This window comes from Ahaetulla prasina, chromosome 4 (assembly GCF_028640845.1).
Source record: "Ahaetulla prasina isolate Xishuangbanna chromosome 4, ASM2864084v1, whole genome shotgun sequence".
In the NCBI taxonomy this organism is placed as follows: Eukaryota; Metazoa; Chordata; class Lepidosauria; order Squamata; family Colubridae; genus Ahaetulla; species Ahaetulla prasina.
Window position 1 is genome coordinate 59,413,142 of NC_080542.1, and position 16,899 is coordinate 59,430,040.

At 37.9% G+C, this 16,899-nt stretch overlaps 2 protein-coding genes across 2 annotated transcripts; one reads left to right on the plus strand and one right to left on the minus strand.

The window, feature by feature from the left end:
• Positions 1-7,607: 7,607 nt before the first annotated feature.
• ALG2 (ALG2 alpha-1,3/1,6-mannosyltransferase) lies at positions 7,608-10,142 on the minus strand. Its single transcript, XM_058183203.1, has 2 exons — positions 9,759-10,142; positions 7,608-8,536 (listed from the first exon to the last, which is right to left on the minus strand). The coding sequence occupies exons 1-2, from the start codon at positions 10,104-10,106 to the stop codon at positions 7,631-7,633; spliced, it is 1,254 nt and encodes a 417-aa protein (XP_058039186.1). The 5' UTR covers positions 10,107-10,142; the 3' UTR covers positions 7,608-7,630.
• A 214-nt stretch (positions 10,143-10,356) lies between these two features.
• On the plus strand, positions 10,357-15,731 carry SEC61B (SEC61 translocon subunit beta). Its single transcript, XM_058183204.1, has 4 exons — positions 10,357-10,509; positions 10,591-10,688; positions 11,624-11,725; positions 15,388-15,731. Exons 1-4 carry the CDS (start codon positions 10,507-10,509, stop codon positions 15,473-15,475), a joined length of 291 nt encoding a protein of 96 aa, XP_058039187.1. The 5' UTR covers positions 10,357-10,506; the 3' UTR covers positions 15,476-15,731.
• Positions 15,732-16,899: the final 1,168 nt, after the last annotated feature.

Here is a 16,899-nt window from a genome sequence, read left to right on the forward strand (position 1 = left end):
TCTTCTAATCCAACCCCCTGCTTGAGCAGGAAATGCTATATCATTTCAGACAAATGGTTGTCCAGACCTTATTGAAACCCTTCAGTGATGGAGCACTCACAACTTCTGAAAGCAAATTATTCCATTGGTTAATTACTGTCACTGTTAGGAAGTTTGTGGGACCATCTGAGGTTCTTTAGCCTTCCACCGTCAATTGCCTGCATCAATGAAGGTGTATCCAGACTTTCACTTTTGTCCCCCCAGCCCCAGTGCACTAAGATCCCAGGGCCTCATGCATCACCAGTCATACTGGAGGGAGAAACAGAATATGAAGTGGAAGAGATACTAGACTCTAGAAAAAGAGGCAAAGGCATTCAGTATGTGATTCATTGGAAAGGTTACCCTGCTGCAGATTGATTCTGGGAAAACACATGATGTGACTCTGATTTAGTTCATCAGTTTCATCAGTGTTTCCCTGACAAGCTATAGCCAACCAAGCTCCTAACCCTCCCAACTCCCCCACCCAGTTTCACCTGACGAATCTGTTGAGATTAATCAGATCCTCTTGGTGGTTCTGGGAGCTTTCAATGGGCCTTCTGCCTCTGGCTTTCAACTTCCAGGCAGGGCAGGGGAGGGTTCCTCTAACAATGTTTTTGCAAACATAGCAACCATCATCAGGCTCACAGTTCCTTTAGATAATGGAGAGGCAATTTCTTTTGAAACTGCTTCCCTTCTGACTTTGCCACATTCCCATGAGAACTTGGATTTCAAAGAATCAATATAGGAGGAGGAAAGAACATTGAAGAACCCATAGAAGAGGATGGAGGGATGGGTAATGTAGGAGATGCCCAGGCTGAGCCTGAGGAAGGTGTTAATATATAATTAGTCTCAAGTGTTTTCGCACTCAAAAGAGAGCTAATGGCAGCTTACTGCAATTAGATCTGCCCTAATCTAGACATTTAGGAAAGAAAGATCCTTGACTCCATTAGTTGAAGTGATAGGTCCTTGTACTAAAGCTAAGTAGCTGCAATGAAAATAAAGCTATAACTGAATATTCCCACGCAGAGTTATACTTTCTCTCCTTTCTCTGGCCTTCTCCTCTTGAGTTAGTATCCAAGAGTCAATTAGTGTCTTAGACTAGACCATTAGTGTCCTAGATGAGTTCAAATCACCAGGACCGGATGGATTACACTCCAAGGTTCTGAAGAAACTAGCAGACAAGATCTCAGAACCACTGAACTATATCTTTCAAAGATCCTGGAGCACCAGGGAACTGCCAGAGGACTGGAAAAGAGCTGATGTAGTTCCCATTTTCAAAAAAGGAAAAAAAAATAGATCCAGGAAACTACAGATCTATCTGCCTGATCTCAATACCAGGGAAGATTCAGTGAACACCTAAAAGCAAACAAAGTAATAACTCAAAGCCAATATGGGTTTATCAAAAACAGATCATGCCAGACTAATCTTATTACATTCTTTGACAGTGACAAAATTAATGGACCAGAGAAAAGCTGTCAATATAATTTACTTGGACTTCAGTAAGGCCTTTGATAAAGTAGACCATAACCTACTTCTAGATAAAGTAGAAAAATGTGGGTTGGTAAACCAGATGGATTCGTAACTGGCTGACCAACAGCACTCAACGTGTAATCCTCAATGGAACGGCATCTACATGGAGGGAAGTATGCAGTGGAGTAGCCCAAGGCCCTGTTTTAGGCCCAGTACTCTTTAACATTTTCATCAAAGACTTGGACAAGGGGATAGATGGGAAACTCATCAAATTTGCAGATGACACCAAGCTGGCAGGAATAGCCAACACTCCAGAAGATAGGCTTAAGATACAGAAGGATCTTGACAGACTTGAACACTGGGTGCTATCTAACAAAATAAAATTCAAGGGTGAAAAAAGTAAGGTTCTACATTTAGGCAAGAAAAAACAAAATGCACAGGTACTGTATATGTGGTACCTTGCTCAATAGTAGTAATTGTGAGAGGGATCTTGGAGTCCTGGTGGACCACCATTTAAATATGAGCCAGCAGTTGCCAAAAAACCCAACACAGTTCTAGGCTGCATAAATAGATGGATAGAATCAAGATCACGTGAAGTGTTAATACCACTTTATAATGCCTTGGTAAGGGCACACTTGGAATACCGCATTCAGTTTTGGTCACCACAATGTAAAAAACATGTCGAGTGTAGAAAGAGTGCAGAGAAGAGCAACAAAGATGATTAGGGGACTGGAGGCTAAAACATATGAAGAACAGTTCCAGGAACTGGGTATGTCTAGTTTAATGAAAAGAAGGATTAGGGAAGACATGATAGCAGTGTTCCAGTATCTCAGGGGCTGCCACAAAGAAGAGGGAGTCAAGCTATTCTCCAAAGCATCCGAGGGCAGGACAAGAAGCAATGTGAATACTTGCTGAATTTTGATCCTGTGACCATGGGGATGCCGTGTGTCCCTGACGTGTGAAAAACGGTTTGTCATTTTTTTCAATGCTGTTGTAACTTTGAACCAGTGGTGGGTTGCTACTAGTTCGCCCTGAATCGGGCGAACTGGTAGCAGTGGCGGTGGGAGACTCTGCCCACCTGCCTGGATGTCTCTGTGCACGCATGAGCACGTGCCCACAAGCAAACTGGTAGCGGCCAAAATTGAAACCACTACTGCTTTGAATGGTCACTAAATGAACTGTTGTAAATGGAGGATTACCTGTATTATGTTCAGAATCTTATTATTTTGGTATGAACAACTTTAAAAAGTGCAGTCTTTTGATACAAGGAACTTAATTTGAGGCTTTCAAACGATTTGATTTGAAGAGAGCGTCCATGGGAAAAAATTAAAAGGATAAAATTTTGCTTCTTTTTATCCAGATACTAAAGCAGTGTTTCCAGCTCAAATTTGTGTAATTCCAGCTCGGTTACATGCAGATTATATAATAATCTTGTCTGTTCCCTAGTGGGAATGAGCCAGGGAATAGTTATCCTTTCAGTCTAGCTCTTTTATGCTGGCACTGGTGGTTGCTAGCCAACAAGATTGTAAGCTGGATGTCTGCCATAGTTCAGGACTATGCTAGTTCTGGCAGAACTTTTAAAATAATTCTTTTTAGCAGTATCTTAAGAAGGTACCGTATATACTCGAGTATAAGCCGACCCGAATATAAGCCGAGGTACCTAATTTTACCACAAAAAACTGGGAAAAACTATTGACTCGAGTATAAGCCTAGGGTGGGAAATGAGGCAGCTACTGGTCAATGTAAAAAATAAAGATAGAGCCAAGTAAAATAACATGAATATTTATTTGAACAAAAAACAATAAAAGTGCAAAAGGGGGTCCCCAAAAAGAATATGGTATCAAAAATACAGTATCTTTAAAAGTAACAGCAACCAAGCTAACGAGAGCTAAAATCCCTCAAAACTGGAGTTCTCCTCCTCCTCATCTGTTTGTCCAAACAGAGCTTCAGCTACTTCAGCTTCTGTGATGTTATCCGCATATACGTTGTCGTCATCACTGAGTTCACAGTCGTCATCATCACTGCTGTCACTCTCATACAATGCGCTGTCTTCACTGCCATCCATAGCATTACTAATGCCACATTTCTTGAAGGCACGTTGCACCATGTCCTCTGGAATATCTTCCCATGCATCACGAACCCACTGTGCTATTAGTTCTATGTCTGGCTTTCTCAGATTTCCAACTTTTGTCAGACGAGCTTGACCAGATGTCATCCATTCATGCCACATCCTTCGCACACGGTCCTTGAAAGGTTTATTTAAACTGACATCTAGGGGCTGCAATACAGATGTAAGCCCACCTGGAATAACGGCCAAAGTGACTTGAGATGACTTTGCCAATTTTTTTATGTCATCAGATGTGTGGGCTCTGAACATATCCCAAACTAACAGTGATCTTCTAGTCCAGTCCCCACTCCTCAAGCAAGAGATCCTATACTGTTTCAGACAAAGGATTGTCCAGTCTGTTCTTTAAAAACCCTCCAGGAATGAAGTGTCCAATAAGGTTCAAATTGCAAGTAGTCCTCAATTTAAGACTGCAATTGAGCCCAAAACGTTGTTTTGTTATTTTTCCCTAACCGTGTATGTATCCCCCTGCCCCCCATTTTACGTCAGGCTGCCATCAAAGCGAAGCACGGCTGAATATTATTATTATTATTATTATTATTATCATTATCATCATTATCATCATCATCATCATCATCATCATCATCATTATTATTATTATTATCATTATCATTATTATCATTATCATCATCATCATTATTATTATTATTATTATCATTATCATTATTATCATTATCATCATCATTATTATTATTATCATTATCATTATCATTATTATTATTATCATTATCATCATTATCATCATCATCATCATCATCATTATTATTATCATTATCATCATCATTATTATTATTATTATTATTATTATTATTATTATTATTATTATTATTATTATTATACCGCCCTTCTCCCGAAGGACTCAGTGCGGTGAAGTAAGATTCAACAGCGGCAGGGAGGAGCTGGCTCTGTGTTTGTGTGTGTGTAGTATGCGCGTTGGCGCCCTGTTTCCTGGTGCTCTGCCCCTGACCCCAGTGGCAGTCCTTACTCTCTCTCTCCTCTTTCTTTTCCTTCTCGTTCCCCAGTTCAGAGCTCGGACTGCTCTTATTTTCACTCCCCTTTCTTTCTTTTCCTTCCTTACACCAGCTGCCCACCCATGCCAAGGTCTCCTGGCTTTTTCGCCTCTGTAAGCAGCGGCTTCTCGGCAGCGTCGCCCCCCCGCCTCCAATTGGTTTGGAGAAGGAAAGCTAATTTGCTGATCTGCGCGAGGGTCGGTTTCTTTTGCCTCCCTTCTTCTTCCTCACTCGGGGGAGTGAAACGCAAAGTATAGTTAGCCTGAAAAAAAACTGAACCGTGTGACTGGCGGGAGAGAAGGACGGCGCCGGGAGGGGCGGGGGGAGAAATCGTTTGTTCTTGCCGTATTTCTCCGCTTTCCAAGAGGCTTTTTCTTTTTCACCTCTTTCTCCCCACCTCCCCAATTTCCATAGGGGGAAAAAAAAACCCTGGGGAAAACTTGGCAAAAAATAAAATAAAATAAAAAGTACTGAGTGCAAATGTTTTTTTTTTATACTGTAGTTGGAGTTTTCCACGTTTCTTTCACATTCCGAGGGCGAGAGGAGGACGAGTAAGAGGAGGGCGAGGGTGACAAACGCCCCCTCCGCCCCCTCTGAGGGCGAGAGGAGGACGAGTGAGAGGGGGGCAAAAATGTCAAACGCCCCCTCCGCCCCCCGCCATCAAAAAGCGGCGGAAGAAAACGCCGGAGGCCAGCCGCTGCCCCAAAACGAGCCGGCCGAGCTGGCAAAGCATGCCGGCAGCATTTGGGCTCGTCCTGCCGGCCCAGCTGCAAGGGTAGACTCGAGTATAAGCCGAGGGGGCGCTTTTCAGCACAAAAAACGTGCTGAAAAACTCGGCTTATACTCGAGTATATACGGTATTTATAAAACTAGATATACATGCTTGGCACAGGTTGACATTAGCAATCCAACAGCCAAATTCAAGGGAAAAGACAAGAAACAATTTCAGGTGGAATATAGTTTTTAGCACAACCCAACATAGTAAACTTGAACAGTCTTGAAAAATTGTTTTAGCTTCTGCTCCCAGGGAAGGTGGCCAGTAAATCAGCAGGCTGAGCCCCCGCCCAATACATAGTTGTGACAGTTTACTCTTCAGTGGGCTCATTTCTTGGCACATCTCCTCTTGGCAAATCTTACAAGTTGTTGAAACTTTCTTACAGACCTCTGCTTAATACTGGGTAGTTGGTTTTCAGAGCTGGAGTGGGTACAGGTAAGGCATTGTGAAGGATTGCTGAAACAGCCAGATTGAAATCACTAGTTATACCACTACTGCAGGGGTGTCCAAACTTGGTCCCTTTAAGACTTGTGGACTTCAACTCCCAGAGTCCCTCAGCCAGCAAAGCTGGCTGAGGAACTCTGGGAATTGAAGTCCACAAGTCTTAAAGGGACCAAGTTTGGACACCCCTGCACTACTGGAATCACCTACACTTTTATCCCTAAATCATCCTGATTCTTCCTCCCTATTTTTATCAGACTCTTAAGTCCAGCAGTGCTGTAACCCTGGTATTCTTCTGTTCTGAAGAATAACTTGTAATTATTACCGGTTCACTTTTGCATGACATTATCATAGGATGCAAAAACGACATATTAATGATAACCTAATAGAGCAGGTATGTACAGAACCTCTTGAGGTGTCGTTCCAGAACTCTTTAGTTCTAGGCCTCTTGAAATGCACATTTGTCATATTAAGAATAAGACCCTCAGCTGTCTTGGGATCAATATATAAAGACCAAGTTTTAACTGGTTGACTGATACAATATTTCCCAATTCCCCAAAAGTCTTAAATCTGCTATCTATCTCAATCTGTTCTTTAACAGTAGAATAGTTATTTTCATGTTGTAAAGAAACAAGAGAAGTGAGAAACAAATGGACTTGCCTCAGCCATTTATGCTGAAGGTATGAAGTAATTATAAAGGACCTTTCTCCCCTTTTGTACTTAACATTAACATTAGAACTTTTGGCAATTCAAATGTCAAGAATGCAGAATATGAAGAGTTAAATTAGCTTCACAAGAGCATAAATTGAAATCATGTGTTGATATAGTATTAATATGATTAAATGGATGCAAAATTTCAATATGCAGTTATAGAGATTGAACACTGAAAATTTCAAGGAAAAAGTGTAATTGCTAAAATGAGGGCTCCTTTACTGGGAAATTAATTCTGATATTTTACAATTCAATAAAAAAATCTCTTGATCAAAAATTGGATATGAATTATCTAATATTCTAGCTCCTTATCATCAAATATTACATAAAACATTAAAAAAGAAAACATTAAAGTTTAAAATATTAATTTTAATTATAAGTTTAAAGGAAGAAAGTATAATTTTAAAAATAAGATAGCCCTTAAGAACTAAATTTTATCTTTACATTTGGGTAAGATAAAATGCAAATGCAGTGGAGGCAGGTTCACTCTACCTTTGTCCTCTGTACTCCCTCTCAGTCTCCCCCACTCACAGGCAGCAACTCCTCCCACCAGCCTCTGGGAACTTAAAATGTAATTTTAAAAAATAAATTTCTTGTCCTTTCAGTTTGAACGTCTCAAATCAGGATAATTTTTTTAAAAAATATTTCATTTAAATTTCTGAATCATGTTAAGGAAAAAAAAGCCAAATTAGCTACAATGTTGTACACACATGTCATAAATAGCCATTAATTTCTGAATATGACATCACTGAAATCCATGAACATGACATGTCTGAAATCCATGAAGTCTTTTTCATATTAGTTTCAAGAGTAGTCTCTAAAAGTACTAGTATGAATAATAACAGTAGCAATAACTTCGTTAGGGCTAAAGGTTTAAGTTTTCAAAACAGTTTCAAATGAATAGCCAAAATGTCTCAGGGCAATTTTAAATACTTTCATTATGTGCCAGCACCCAGTTTTAAAGACAGAAATAGTCAAGACACAGTCACATATAAAGATTTCCAATCAGCAGCAATAGTGTCAATGAATGTATATAAAATTAAGTATTTCCAACCAATAACTATATAACAGCATTTTATTTCACAATATTAACTTAAGGATATATTGATACAGCTTTTCTGTGAATGCTTCTGATGAAAACTTTTCCAAAACTCTGATTCTCCCAGCGACTCCCATTGTTCTCTTTAAATTAGGATCTTTTATAAATTTCTCCATGGCTTCTGAAAACTGGGTTGGAAGAGGATTGCACAGAAAACCTGTTTGATTGTCTACAACTGATTCCACGGGTCCTCCGGAATTTACGGCAACAACTGGGCACTTCATGTACATAGCTTCTAATGGAACTATACCAAAATGTTCATTACTTGGTGTATACAGGACACATATGGAATTGTGTAGAAGAGCTACTTTCTGCTCATCAGAAAATGATCTCAGAAATGTGATATGCTCATCAATCTGAAGTTTGATAGCGAGTGCTTTTAATTCAGCAAAATATTCCACATTTTCATTAACCGCCTCATCATAACCACCAGCTAAAACCAGATGAACTTCACTCCAGCTTTGAGCATCAAGTCTACCACGAAGATCGTGTAACGCTTTCAAAGCCAAAACTAAATTTTTCTTTCTTTCATATCTATTGATGGAAAGAAATAAGAATTTCTTGTTCCCATTAGGAACTAAATTAGCAATATTTGCAGAAATAGCAGTATCAAAGCTATTGACATTCAAAGAGGGATAAAGGACCTCTGGATTCATATGACACAAGGATTTGAAGGTTTGTTTGAAAATATTTGCTGTGAAGTAACTATTGACAAGAATACAATCAGCCATGCCAGTTGTATACTCTTCTAACCAATCTAGTGGAGCTCTGTAGAAGCGTTTAAGCAATGATTTCCTCTTGGTTAAGAGTTGATCAGGAAAGTGACAGTAAAACAAAACCTTCTTATGAGTCCGAGCTAGACGTAGTATTGGAATGCATGCAGACACCTAGAGGAAGAAGAAAAAAAAAGTGGAAAAAAGTGTATCATGAATAAAGTTAATGTGTTAAAAAAAGTGACTAAGATTTTGTATAAAACGAGGCATTCCCTTATATTAAATTTTCAAAGGATTTCCATCTTGATCATCACCTCCATGGATATTTAATTCAAAATTGTTATAATTCATTCATTTATTTTTCTCAAGAATGTCAGCTAATATTAGCAATCCAAAGAATGTATTTTTTTCAGTAATTTGTCATTTGTGAGGTCAGAGAAAATCTGATTTTTATATTAGATATAAATCTCAGCTAGTCTCCTTTGGTTATCTAAATGTTTATCTAAATAAAACCTCCCTCTAAGCGTTTATTGTCTAATGCTGACATATCAATTCTGGAGAAAATTCTGCAAAAGATGCAAGGGGCCAAATATTCTGGCTTGGTGAATGTGGCAATATTTGAGAACCACTCTTTCACCTCAATTGAAAAAGTATGCTTTATGAAATGAAGGAAAGAATGAATCTTCATGGTTATTTTATACTCCATAATTGAGCAATTGTTTTTAAGGACTTATTAAAATACCTAAAAGATCAGAGATGCACTTGAATTATTTTTTAAAGTAATTGTCACATCCTGGATGCCCAATTATAACGCCTTTCCAAAAAGAGAAGAAAGATTTATAGACACATATCACTGATACATCCTGAGTGATAGCTTTAAAAAATTTTTTTAGGACAGTTACAAAGTAGCTAGTTCTTAAATATGTGAAAGTGCCAAACATGGAATAATGTTCTAAATATAGTGTAATAATGCAATGTTTTCTAGATCCTTCAGGAATGAACAGTCTCACACTGCAGGCGAAGCTAAGAAAAAACATTCAAAGTCACACAATTTCCTTAAATAGGTGACTTTGTCCTAACGTGGAATACGAATAGTTCTAAAATAGTAAGCATAAAATTGTTTACAACGCGAGAGAGGAAGGACGGTGTGTCCACGTTTCCTATGACTGGCCTAGAACCTTAATTCTGACTGGATAGCAGAGAGTCAAAATAGAAAGATGAACACCTCTTCCTTGCGCTTTCTTAAGCAGTGACCTTAATTAAAGAGAATTATGGGGAGAAAAAGGCACAGAAGTCATTGCGTGCCAATATATCGTGACCTGGTGCGTATTCAAAGGTTTTATATGTAATGTTAGGGGGGAAATAAGTTCAGGCTATCCGAGCGCTCTCAACACACCTGGTCACAAACAAAGACATCAAACTCCTCTCCACTAAGCAGCAGCACATGCAGAGCCAGCCACATCATGCGTAGCACGGCGCAGAGCGCGTGGCACCTTCCGAAAATGTTCCTGGGCAGCCAGTCGCCCGCTACGCGCACGTCTAGCTGAGCCGTCTCGGAGAAGCAGCGCGAGGAATCGTAGCGCGGGGTCCAAATCTGCACGCGACAGCCTCGCGCGCGGAGAGCCAGAGCCGCGTCTATTATCAGCCTCTCTGCCCCACCGATGCCGAGATCCGGGTGCAGAAAAAAAACGGACGGTCCCTTTCGCGGCTCCTCGCCATTTGCTTTGTGATCCGCTGCGGCCATGATGACGTCCGTTGCCCAAGCTTCCGCAGCACAGGGCACGGCTACGGCAAACCATATCCGGATCACTCAAACAGACACCTCAGCTTTAGTTTGGTTTCCTCTGAAATGAGAGTCTAAGGCACTGCCTGCTCTTTTTCACTTTCGGACGATATAATTAGGAAGGGACCATCGAGAATAAAAACGAAAAATTCAGCCTAACCGTTTTTGCTGAAAGAAAGAAAGGGAGGGTGATCCGGTGGGGTGATTTCCTTGGGTGTGAGAAGAATTCTAGTCGGGCAGTGAAGTAGTCTCCTTGGTTCCAGCGGGGGACCTGTTGCGTGGCAAGAAACCAGGTCCTCCCTTCAGACGGAGACGTGTCCTGTGAGTTCAAGGCGTTCGTGCTTCGTGTGCCGTCTTTGCTATGGTAAGCGAAAGGAGCCACCAAAGGATGGCTGTGCGTGTATACATAAAGGTCCCGATCTAATGGTCTCCCGTTAATTTTCAGCCGGGTCCCAATCCTAGTGCCACCAGTGTGGGTGCCTCCAGTCGCTCCCCTAGCAAAGCAGTAGCCCCGCGTGCGACAGGATCCACGGTGCGACAGAGGTAGGAATATAAAGAAGTTTGTTGGTCGTTGAATTATTAGCGGTGCCGCAATTGACTCAACAAGGGATCGGTGCTTACTTTTCACTCGTTTTAAATTACAGTTGTGCATATGCGTGTGTATAAAGTACAGCCCCACTCTACAGTCCCCAGAACTAAGCTGTGAACATCCGAACGAACAAGAGATAGTAGCAAAGAATTGTACTTTTCAAAAACTCTGATGCCATTAATGATTGAGTGGTGCCAGAAGATTATCATGGAATGTGGAGGAATTGTATTCATTGCTTCATTTATTATATGTATCAATGGGATATAGTTATATCTCTAATAATTTAAGTTGGAGAGATTTAGAAGCTAGTCTTCGTTTATAAGCATCTTTAACACTAAACTTTCTGTTGTGCATGTCATAGTTTTGGTGTACACCACTTTGGTTTAATGGTTGAAGTATTGACCTAGAAACCAGGAGACTATGAGTTGTAGTCCCATCTTAGGCAGAAAGACAATTGGGTGACTTTGGGCCAGTCTCTTTCTCTCGGCCCCACTCATTTCACAGGGTTATTTTGGGGAAGGAATGCCAGCTATATTCGCTGCCTTGAATTACTTATAAAGTAATAAACATGGAATAAAAGAAAAAATTAAGTAAATCATAAGTAACTGGAAGATAGAAATGGTAGCTCTGAGGATCTCTTAAAGTTGCTGAAGTATAATTCCCATTAATTACTAGCATGATCAGTGAGGAACTATGCTGCGAATTGTAGTTCAATACGGTACAGTTTTCCCATCTAGGTTTTATACAAGACAGTGTGCTTTGTAAAATGTAATTAGTTTGTTTGTTTTTTCAGTCAAAATTGAATGATACAAAAGCAAAGTGTGTAGCGGATATAAGAGTTCCATGCTTGTTTACTCTTGATATATTTTAATTTCTGGTTTTATTATAGGAAAAATGCAAGCTGTGGAACAAGGAATGCAGGTCGTTCAACTTCTGCTGGTACTGGAGGAATGTGGAGATTTTACACAGAAGATTCACCTGGTCTCAAAGTGTAAGTGAAAATATAAAGGCAATATAAAGAGCTGAAAAAGTGTCTTGGATGAGAAACAAAACATCTTCAAAGAAAAATCAAAAAGTCCAATTGCCTCTTGAAAAAGCATCTTTGGGACAACCATGACCTGGATGACAGAATCTCCATAGACATAAAAGCAATAATGAATAATTTATTAGTGAGTGTTTCTTCCTTGCAAATCTGCTTCTTCTTCAAGAGTAATTAGATTTGTAACCAATTTTTTTGTAGTGTGGTTTTATGGGCTTTGATTTTTCTCACAATCATCAAATTTCACTTTAGTCCATAAGGTATTGGAGTAGTGGTTGTTGTGCTTGCTCCCAGAAGCCTAAATTGTGCACATTATTCTGCTTTTGCCTTTGTGGTAGAAACATTTGCAATTAATGTAGTGAATGGGGAAGTATTGGCAAGGGAGATTAACATGTAATTTTTCTTGACCTTTTGGTATCATAATTCATAGTATTCTTCTGGCTCATTTCTTCAGGATAAGATGGGAAGATACAGTATTATGATAGTTCCATAACTTTCTGAGGTTTACCTTTGCATAATTGTATCTGATATTGACCCTTGTCTTTAAGATCAGATAAACCATTTGAGAATTTTTTTTCATGCAATGCATAACTACTGTGAAGTACTACTAAGTATTACTTATGCAGTTGTTTTAAAAGATGCCTAGTAGTTTATAACATGAGCAATTGGTAAATTCTAGGTCTGACAGCCATTTTGGTGTGGTACTTAAAAACACCAGAGTAGACACTGTGTATTCTAAATCTGCCTTAGGCAGAAAGCCAATTTGTAACTAGTCTCTTTCAGTCTTAGGAAGAAAGCAGTGGCAACCCCACTTCCCAAAATGTTGCCAAAAAACCTGTATGGACTTTTCCAGACAAGTGCCAGAATCAAGATTGACTGAAATGTGTATGAATGCAGGCATTTTATATACACTGTATATATAACACTATATTTGTCTATTTGATAAAGACAGTTGTGGGCATTAAAGCACTCATATCTAGGGATATACAGTATTTAGATTCAAAGGACCATTTGCTGCTTGAGATCCAACTACACACCACTACTCATATTGAAGTATGTGGTAATTTTGTAATAATTGCAGGAAACTGAATAAAGTATTTTTTTTCTTTTATTTTTTATGAATTGCTAGATAATTTGTATTTCTTATTTTAACTATTTTCTCCATTATTAAATAAGGGAATAGATGCATTAGTTGTAACTCTTTAATAATAAATAAACAAGCAAACAAACACAACAATTTGGCTTGGTACAGTTTATGATATTTATCTAACACTAGTTCTAAGTACTGTTTATGTTAAATAGTAAGGCTTCTCTGTAAACTTGCATTGTGTTTTTTTATTTTTTATATAGAGGAAAAAAAGATCTCTCTTTTCCAAGGCTTCAGACTTCCACAAATCGAATTCCCCTAGATGGAATGCAGCTACCTCTCTCTTCCACTAACTAATCTCAAGAATTAGTCAAGTATATATATATTTGTATATAAATATACAAATAGGATGAAGACTATTGCTAACATAGTGTAAGCCGCCCTGAGTCTTCAGAGAAGGGCGGGATATAAATGCAAATTAAAAAAAAGTATTCCAACAAATGTTTATAGATAGTCAGGATAGGTCAGGGATTTATTAATTTTATTTAGATTACTTTACAAAACATATGTATTTAAAAGGAGGTACAGAATGAAAATATAATGATTAAAATATATATAAATAAAATATAATGATTAAAAAATGATTAGTAACAAGGAATAGTATGCTAAAACATAAGTCAAGTAATAGTTAAAGCAGAAGTTTGGTAAACATTTTCTCACATTTTATGCTTGGTAAATATTTTCTCACATTTTGTTTGGTGTTTGCTTACTATTTTTGATGCTTACATTAATTCTCACTTTACTCTTAAAATCATTTCTTTTGCATGAAACTAAATCCTGAGATTTCTTAAACTCTTGAAACTAGCACTTGAGATTTATTTGTGAGGTCTTCTTACAGCAAGATACCTTTATGCAGTGAATAGAATCTTGAATAAGGAGTCAAACTAAATAAAATACAGAGTATTTCTTATGTAAAAAGTACATTTATGTCTGTGTAAATAGATATATATTTATCCTTAATGATAAATGGAAAATTGCTTTAAGCCTCATTGTAATAGTCCCCAAACTTACCCTTGCAGTGTGAATTACGGGTAATCCTTGATTTACAATTTATTTAGTGACCATTTGAAGTTACAATGGCACTGAAAAATGTGACTTATGATCATTTTTCACACATTGTGGCATCCCCATAATGATCAAAATTCAGATGCTTGGCATCTGATTCATTTATGATCATTGCAGTATCCTGGAGTCATGTGATTACTTTGGTGACCTTTTGACAAAGTCAATGGGGAACACAGATTCACTTAACAATCATGTTACTAACTTAACAAATGCAATGATTCACTTAACAACTATGGCAAGAAAGGTCATAAAATGGAGCAAAGCTCACTGTATAAATGTCTCACTTAAGAACAGAAATTTTGGGGTCAATTGTGGTTGTAAGTTGAGGACCACCTGTGGACATTCCTAGGGTTGTACTCTAGAATAGTCAAAACAAGCCATCAGGGATTGGATTTTTTCCAAACCATTGTGGATTAACTAAAGTTTGGTAGAAAGAAGTCCAGGATGTTTTAATTGTTCCTGGTTTTGGCTGAAACAAAATCCCAGAAGAACTATGGTAATGATCGCAAATCTTTTGACTCAATATATCAATTTTTAAAAAATCCTAATTTGACATATCAATCCCCCAAAGCTTCTGAAAATCGTGTGAGAATGGGACATGTTTTTAGGAATAGTGTATGGGTATTAATGATTGCTGGTGTATTACCCAAAATGTTATGATGTGTCACATTTGACACATGTGTCATAAGTTTTTGCCATGACTTAACCATGGTCTGATTTTTCAGAATAGCGAGGTTGATAATGCCATACCCCTCGACCCCCATACTCTTTATAGCTTGTGTGCCTATTCCTTACTGCAATGGACTCGGCAGCAACAGTGAGGAATAAACAGCCCACCATCCCTACTCTAACTTTCCCAGCATTTTTATCTCCCGGCTGTTGTTGCTACCAGTGTCCACACATCATCAGTATTGAATCCTTCCTGGTATACACGAATGCCACAAAGACTTTTCAAGGAGCTAACTTCCTCCTTTTGACCATTCACTGTTTCTCATATTATCATTATAGACCCAAGCTTTGTCAAGCAAACATTTCAGTTTTAGCTTTTTCCCATTCTTCTTTCCATATCCAGCACAAAACAGCTTCCTTTTATTTATGTTTTCTTTTGGGTACACTACTTGAAACTAGATGCTCCATGGATAGAATTGTTCGTACATAAGAATGTTTTGCAGTTATCTAATTATTTTGTAATTTATAATATATTGTCCCAAAGGACAATATAAATATTTTTTCAAGAGGCAACTGGATTTTTGTTGGGGTTCTCTTTTTTTTTGACAACATTTTGCTTCTTATCACAGAAGCTTCTTCAGTCAGAACTGATATATTTAATTATATATATTAAATTAAAACTTGATTTGCCTATTCCTATAATTAACACCCTCTTGTTTCCTTTTATTTTCAGAGGCCCTGTTCCAGTTCTTGTTATGAGTCTTCTTTTTATTGCATCTGTTTTTATGTTGCACATCTGGGGGAAATATACTCGCTCGTAATGTTGTATAACCCAAATTTAAAATCACATTTTGGACCAAATGAACATAGCTATCAGATTTTACTTAAAGAAAAATGAATTGAATATTCTAGATTGAATTGTTGCAAGACAGTTATTTCTCTGCTTTTAAACTCTTTGTTTAATAAGAGTTTTGATTCTTTTCTGTTGAAGATGCTGTTTGTATCTACAAAATTTAATTACACAATTAAATTGCATTAAATGTCATTAAAATAAAATATGACCAAATGAAACTGTTATTTCTTTGTTATAAATGTCATAGTTTGATGGTAATAAGGACAATTTCATTACAGGAAATTTTATTTAATTCTCAAGGGAACAGTACCAGCTCTCTGTAGACCAGACAGTTAATCTAAAAAAGTATGTTGTCTCCCTGGAGCAAAAAAATCAAAGATGTGGCTAAGAACCTATAATAATAAAAATCACAGATTACTACCCTTTTTTACAACTACACATAGGGACAAAAGACACCGAAATGAACCTTAAAATAATATTGAGTAATTATAAGCAGCTGGGCAAGAAAGTTAAGGAGTTAGGTGCACAAGTAGTATTTTTATCTGTACTTCCAATGAAAAGTCAATATCCAGGAAGAGAACAAAGGATTCTAGAAATGAACCATTGGCTAAAGGGTTGCTGTCAACAAAGAACTTTAGATTCCTGGACCATGGTCTGCATTAGCTCCGTGATGGGCTTTTGGCAAAGGATGACCTCAAAAACTGGGAAGAATGTTTTCAGAAAACAACTGGTTCAACTTATCAGGAGGGCTTTAAAGTAAAATTGAGGGGGGAGGGTGATCAATTTTTAGGATTTCCAGGATCTAATTCCAAGAAAAAAATCCTAGAAAGCAAATCAAAGAATGTGATAAGGAGTGATGGAAAGGAAGACAGACTCAAAAATACCAGATAGGAGATATAGGAAGCATACCTAGAATCAGACATAGAGATCTCAAATGCTTATATATAAATGATCAAAGTCTGTGGAACAAACGGTGAACTTGAGGGTAGATATGACGTAGTTGCAATTACTGGAACTTAGTTGATGAAACCCATGTGTGGAACATACTGATAGAAGAATACAAACTTCAAAAAAGTCAGACCCCATAAAAGAAGAGGTGGAGTTGGAAAAGACCACTATATTGCTACAGAAATGCACAAAACCAAATATGAAAACCTAGAATGCATAGGGTCAATATGAAAGAAAAAAATAACACTGCCATGAAAGACAAAAAGGACAAGTACAAAAAATGGAAAGAAGGACACAAAACAAGGCAGAATATCAGCAGATAGCTAGAATCTGCAAAGATCAGGAAAGCAAAGGCTCAGAATGAGCAAAGACTTGCAACAAAAGTCAAAGATAATAAAGTTTCTTTCAACATATCAATAACAAGAAGAAAAAATTCAAGAAAAA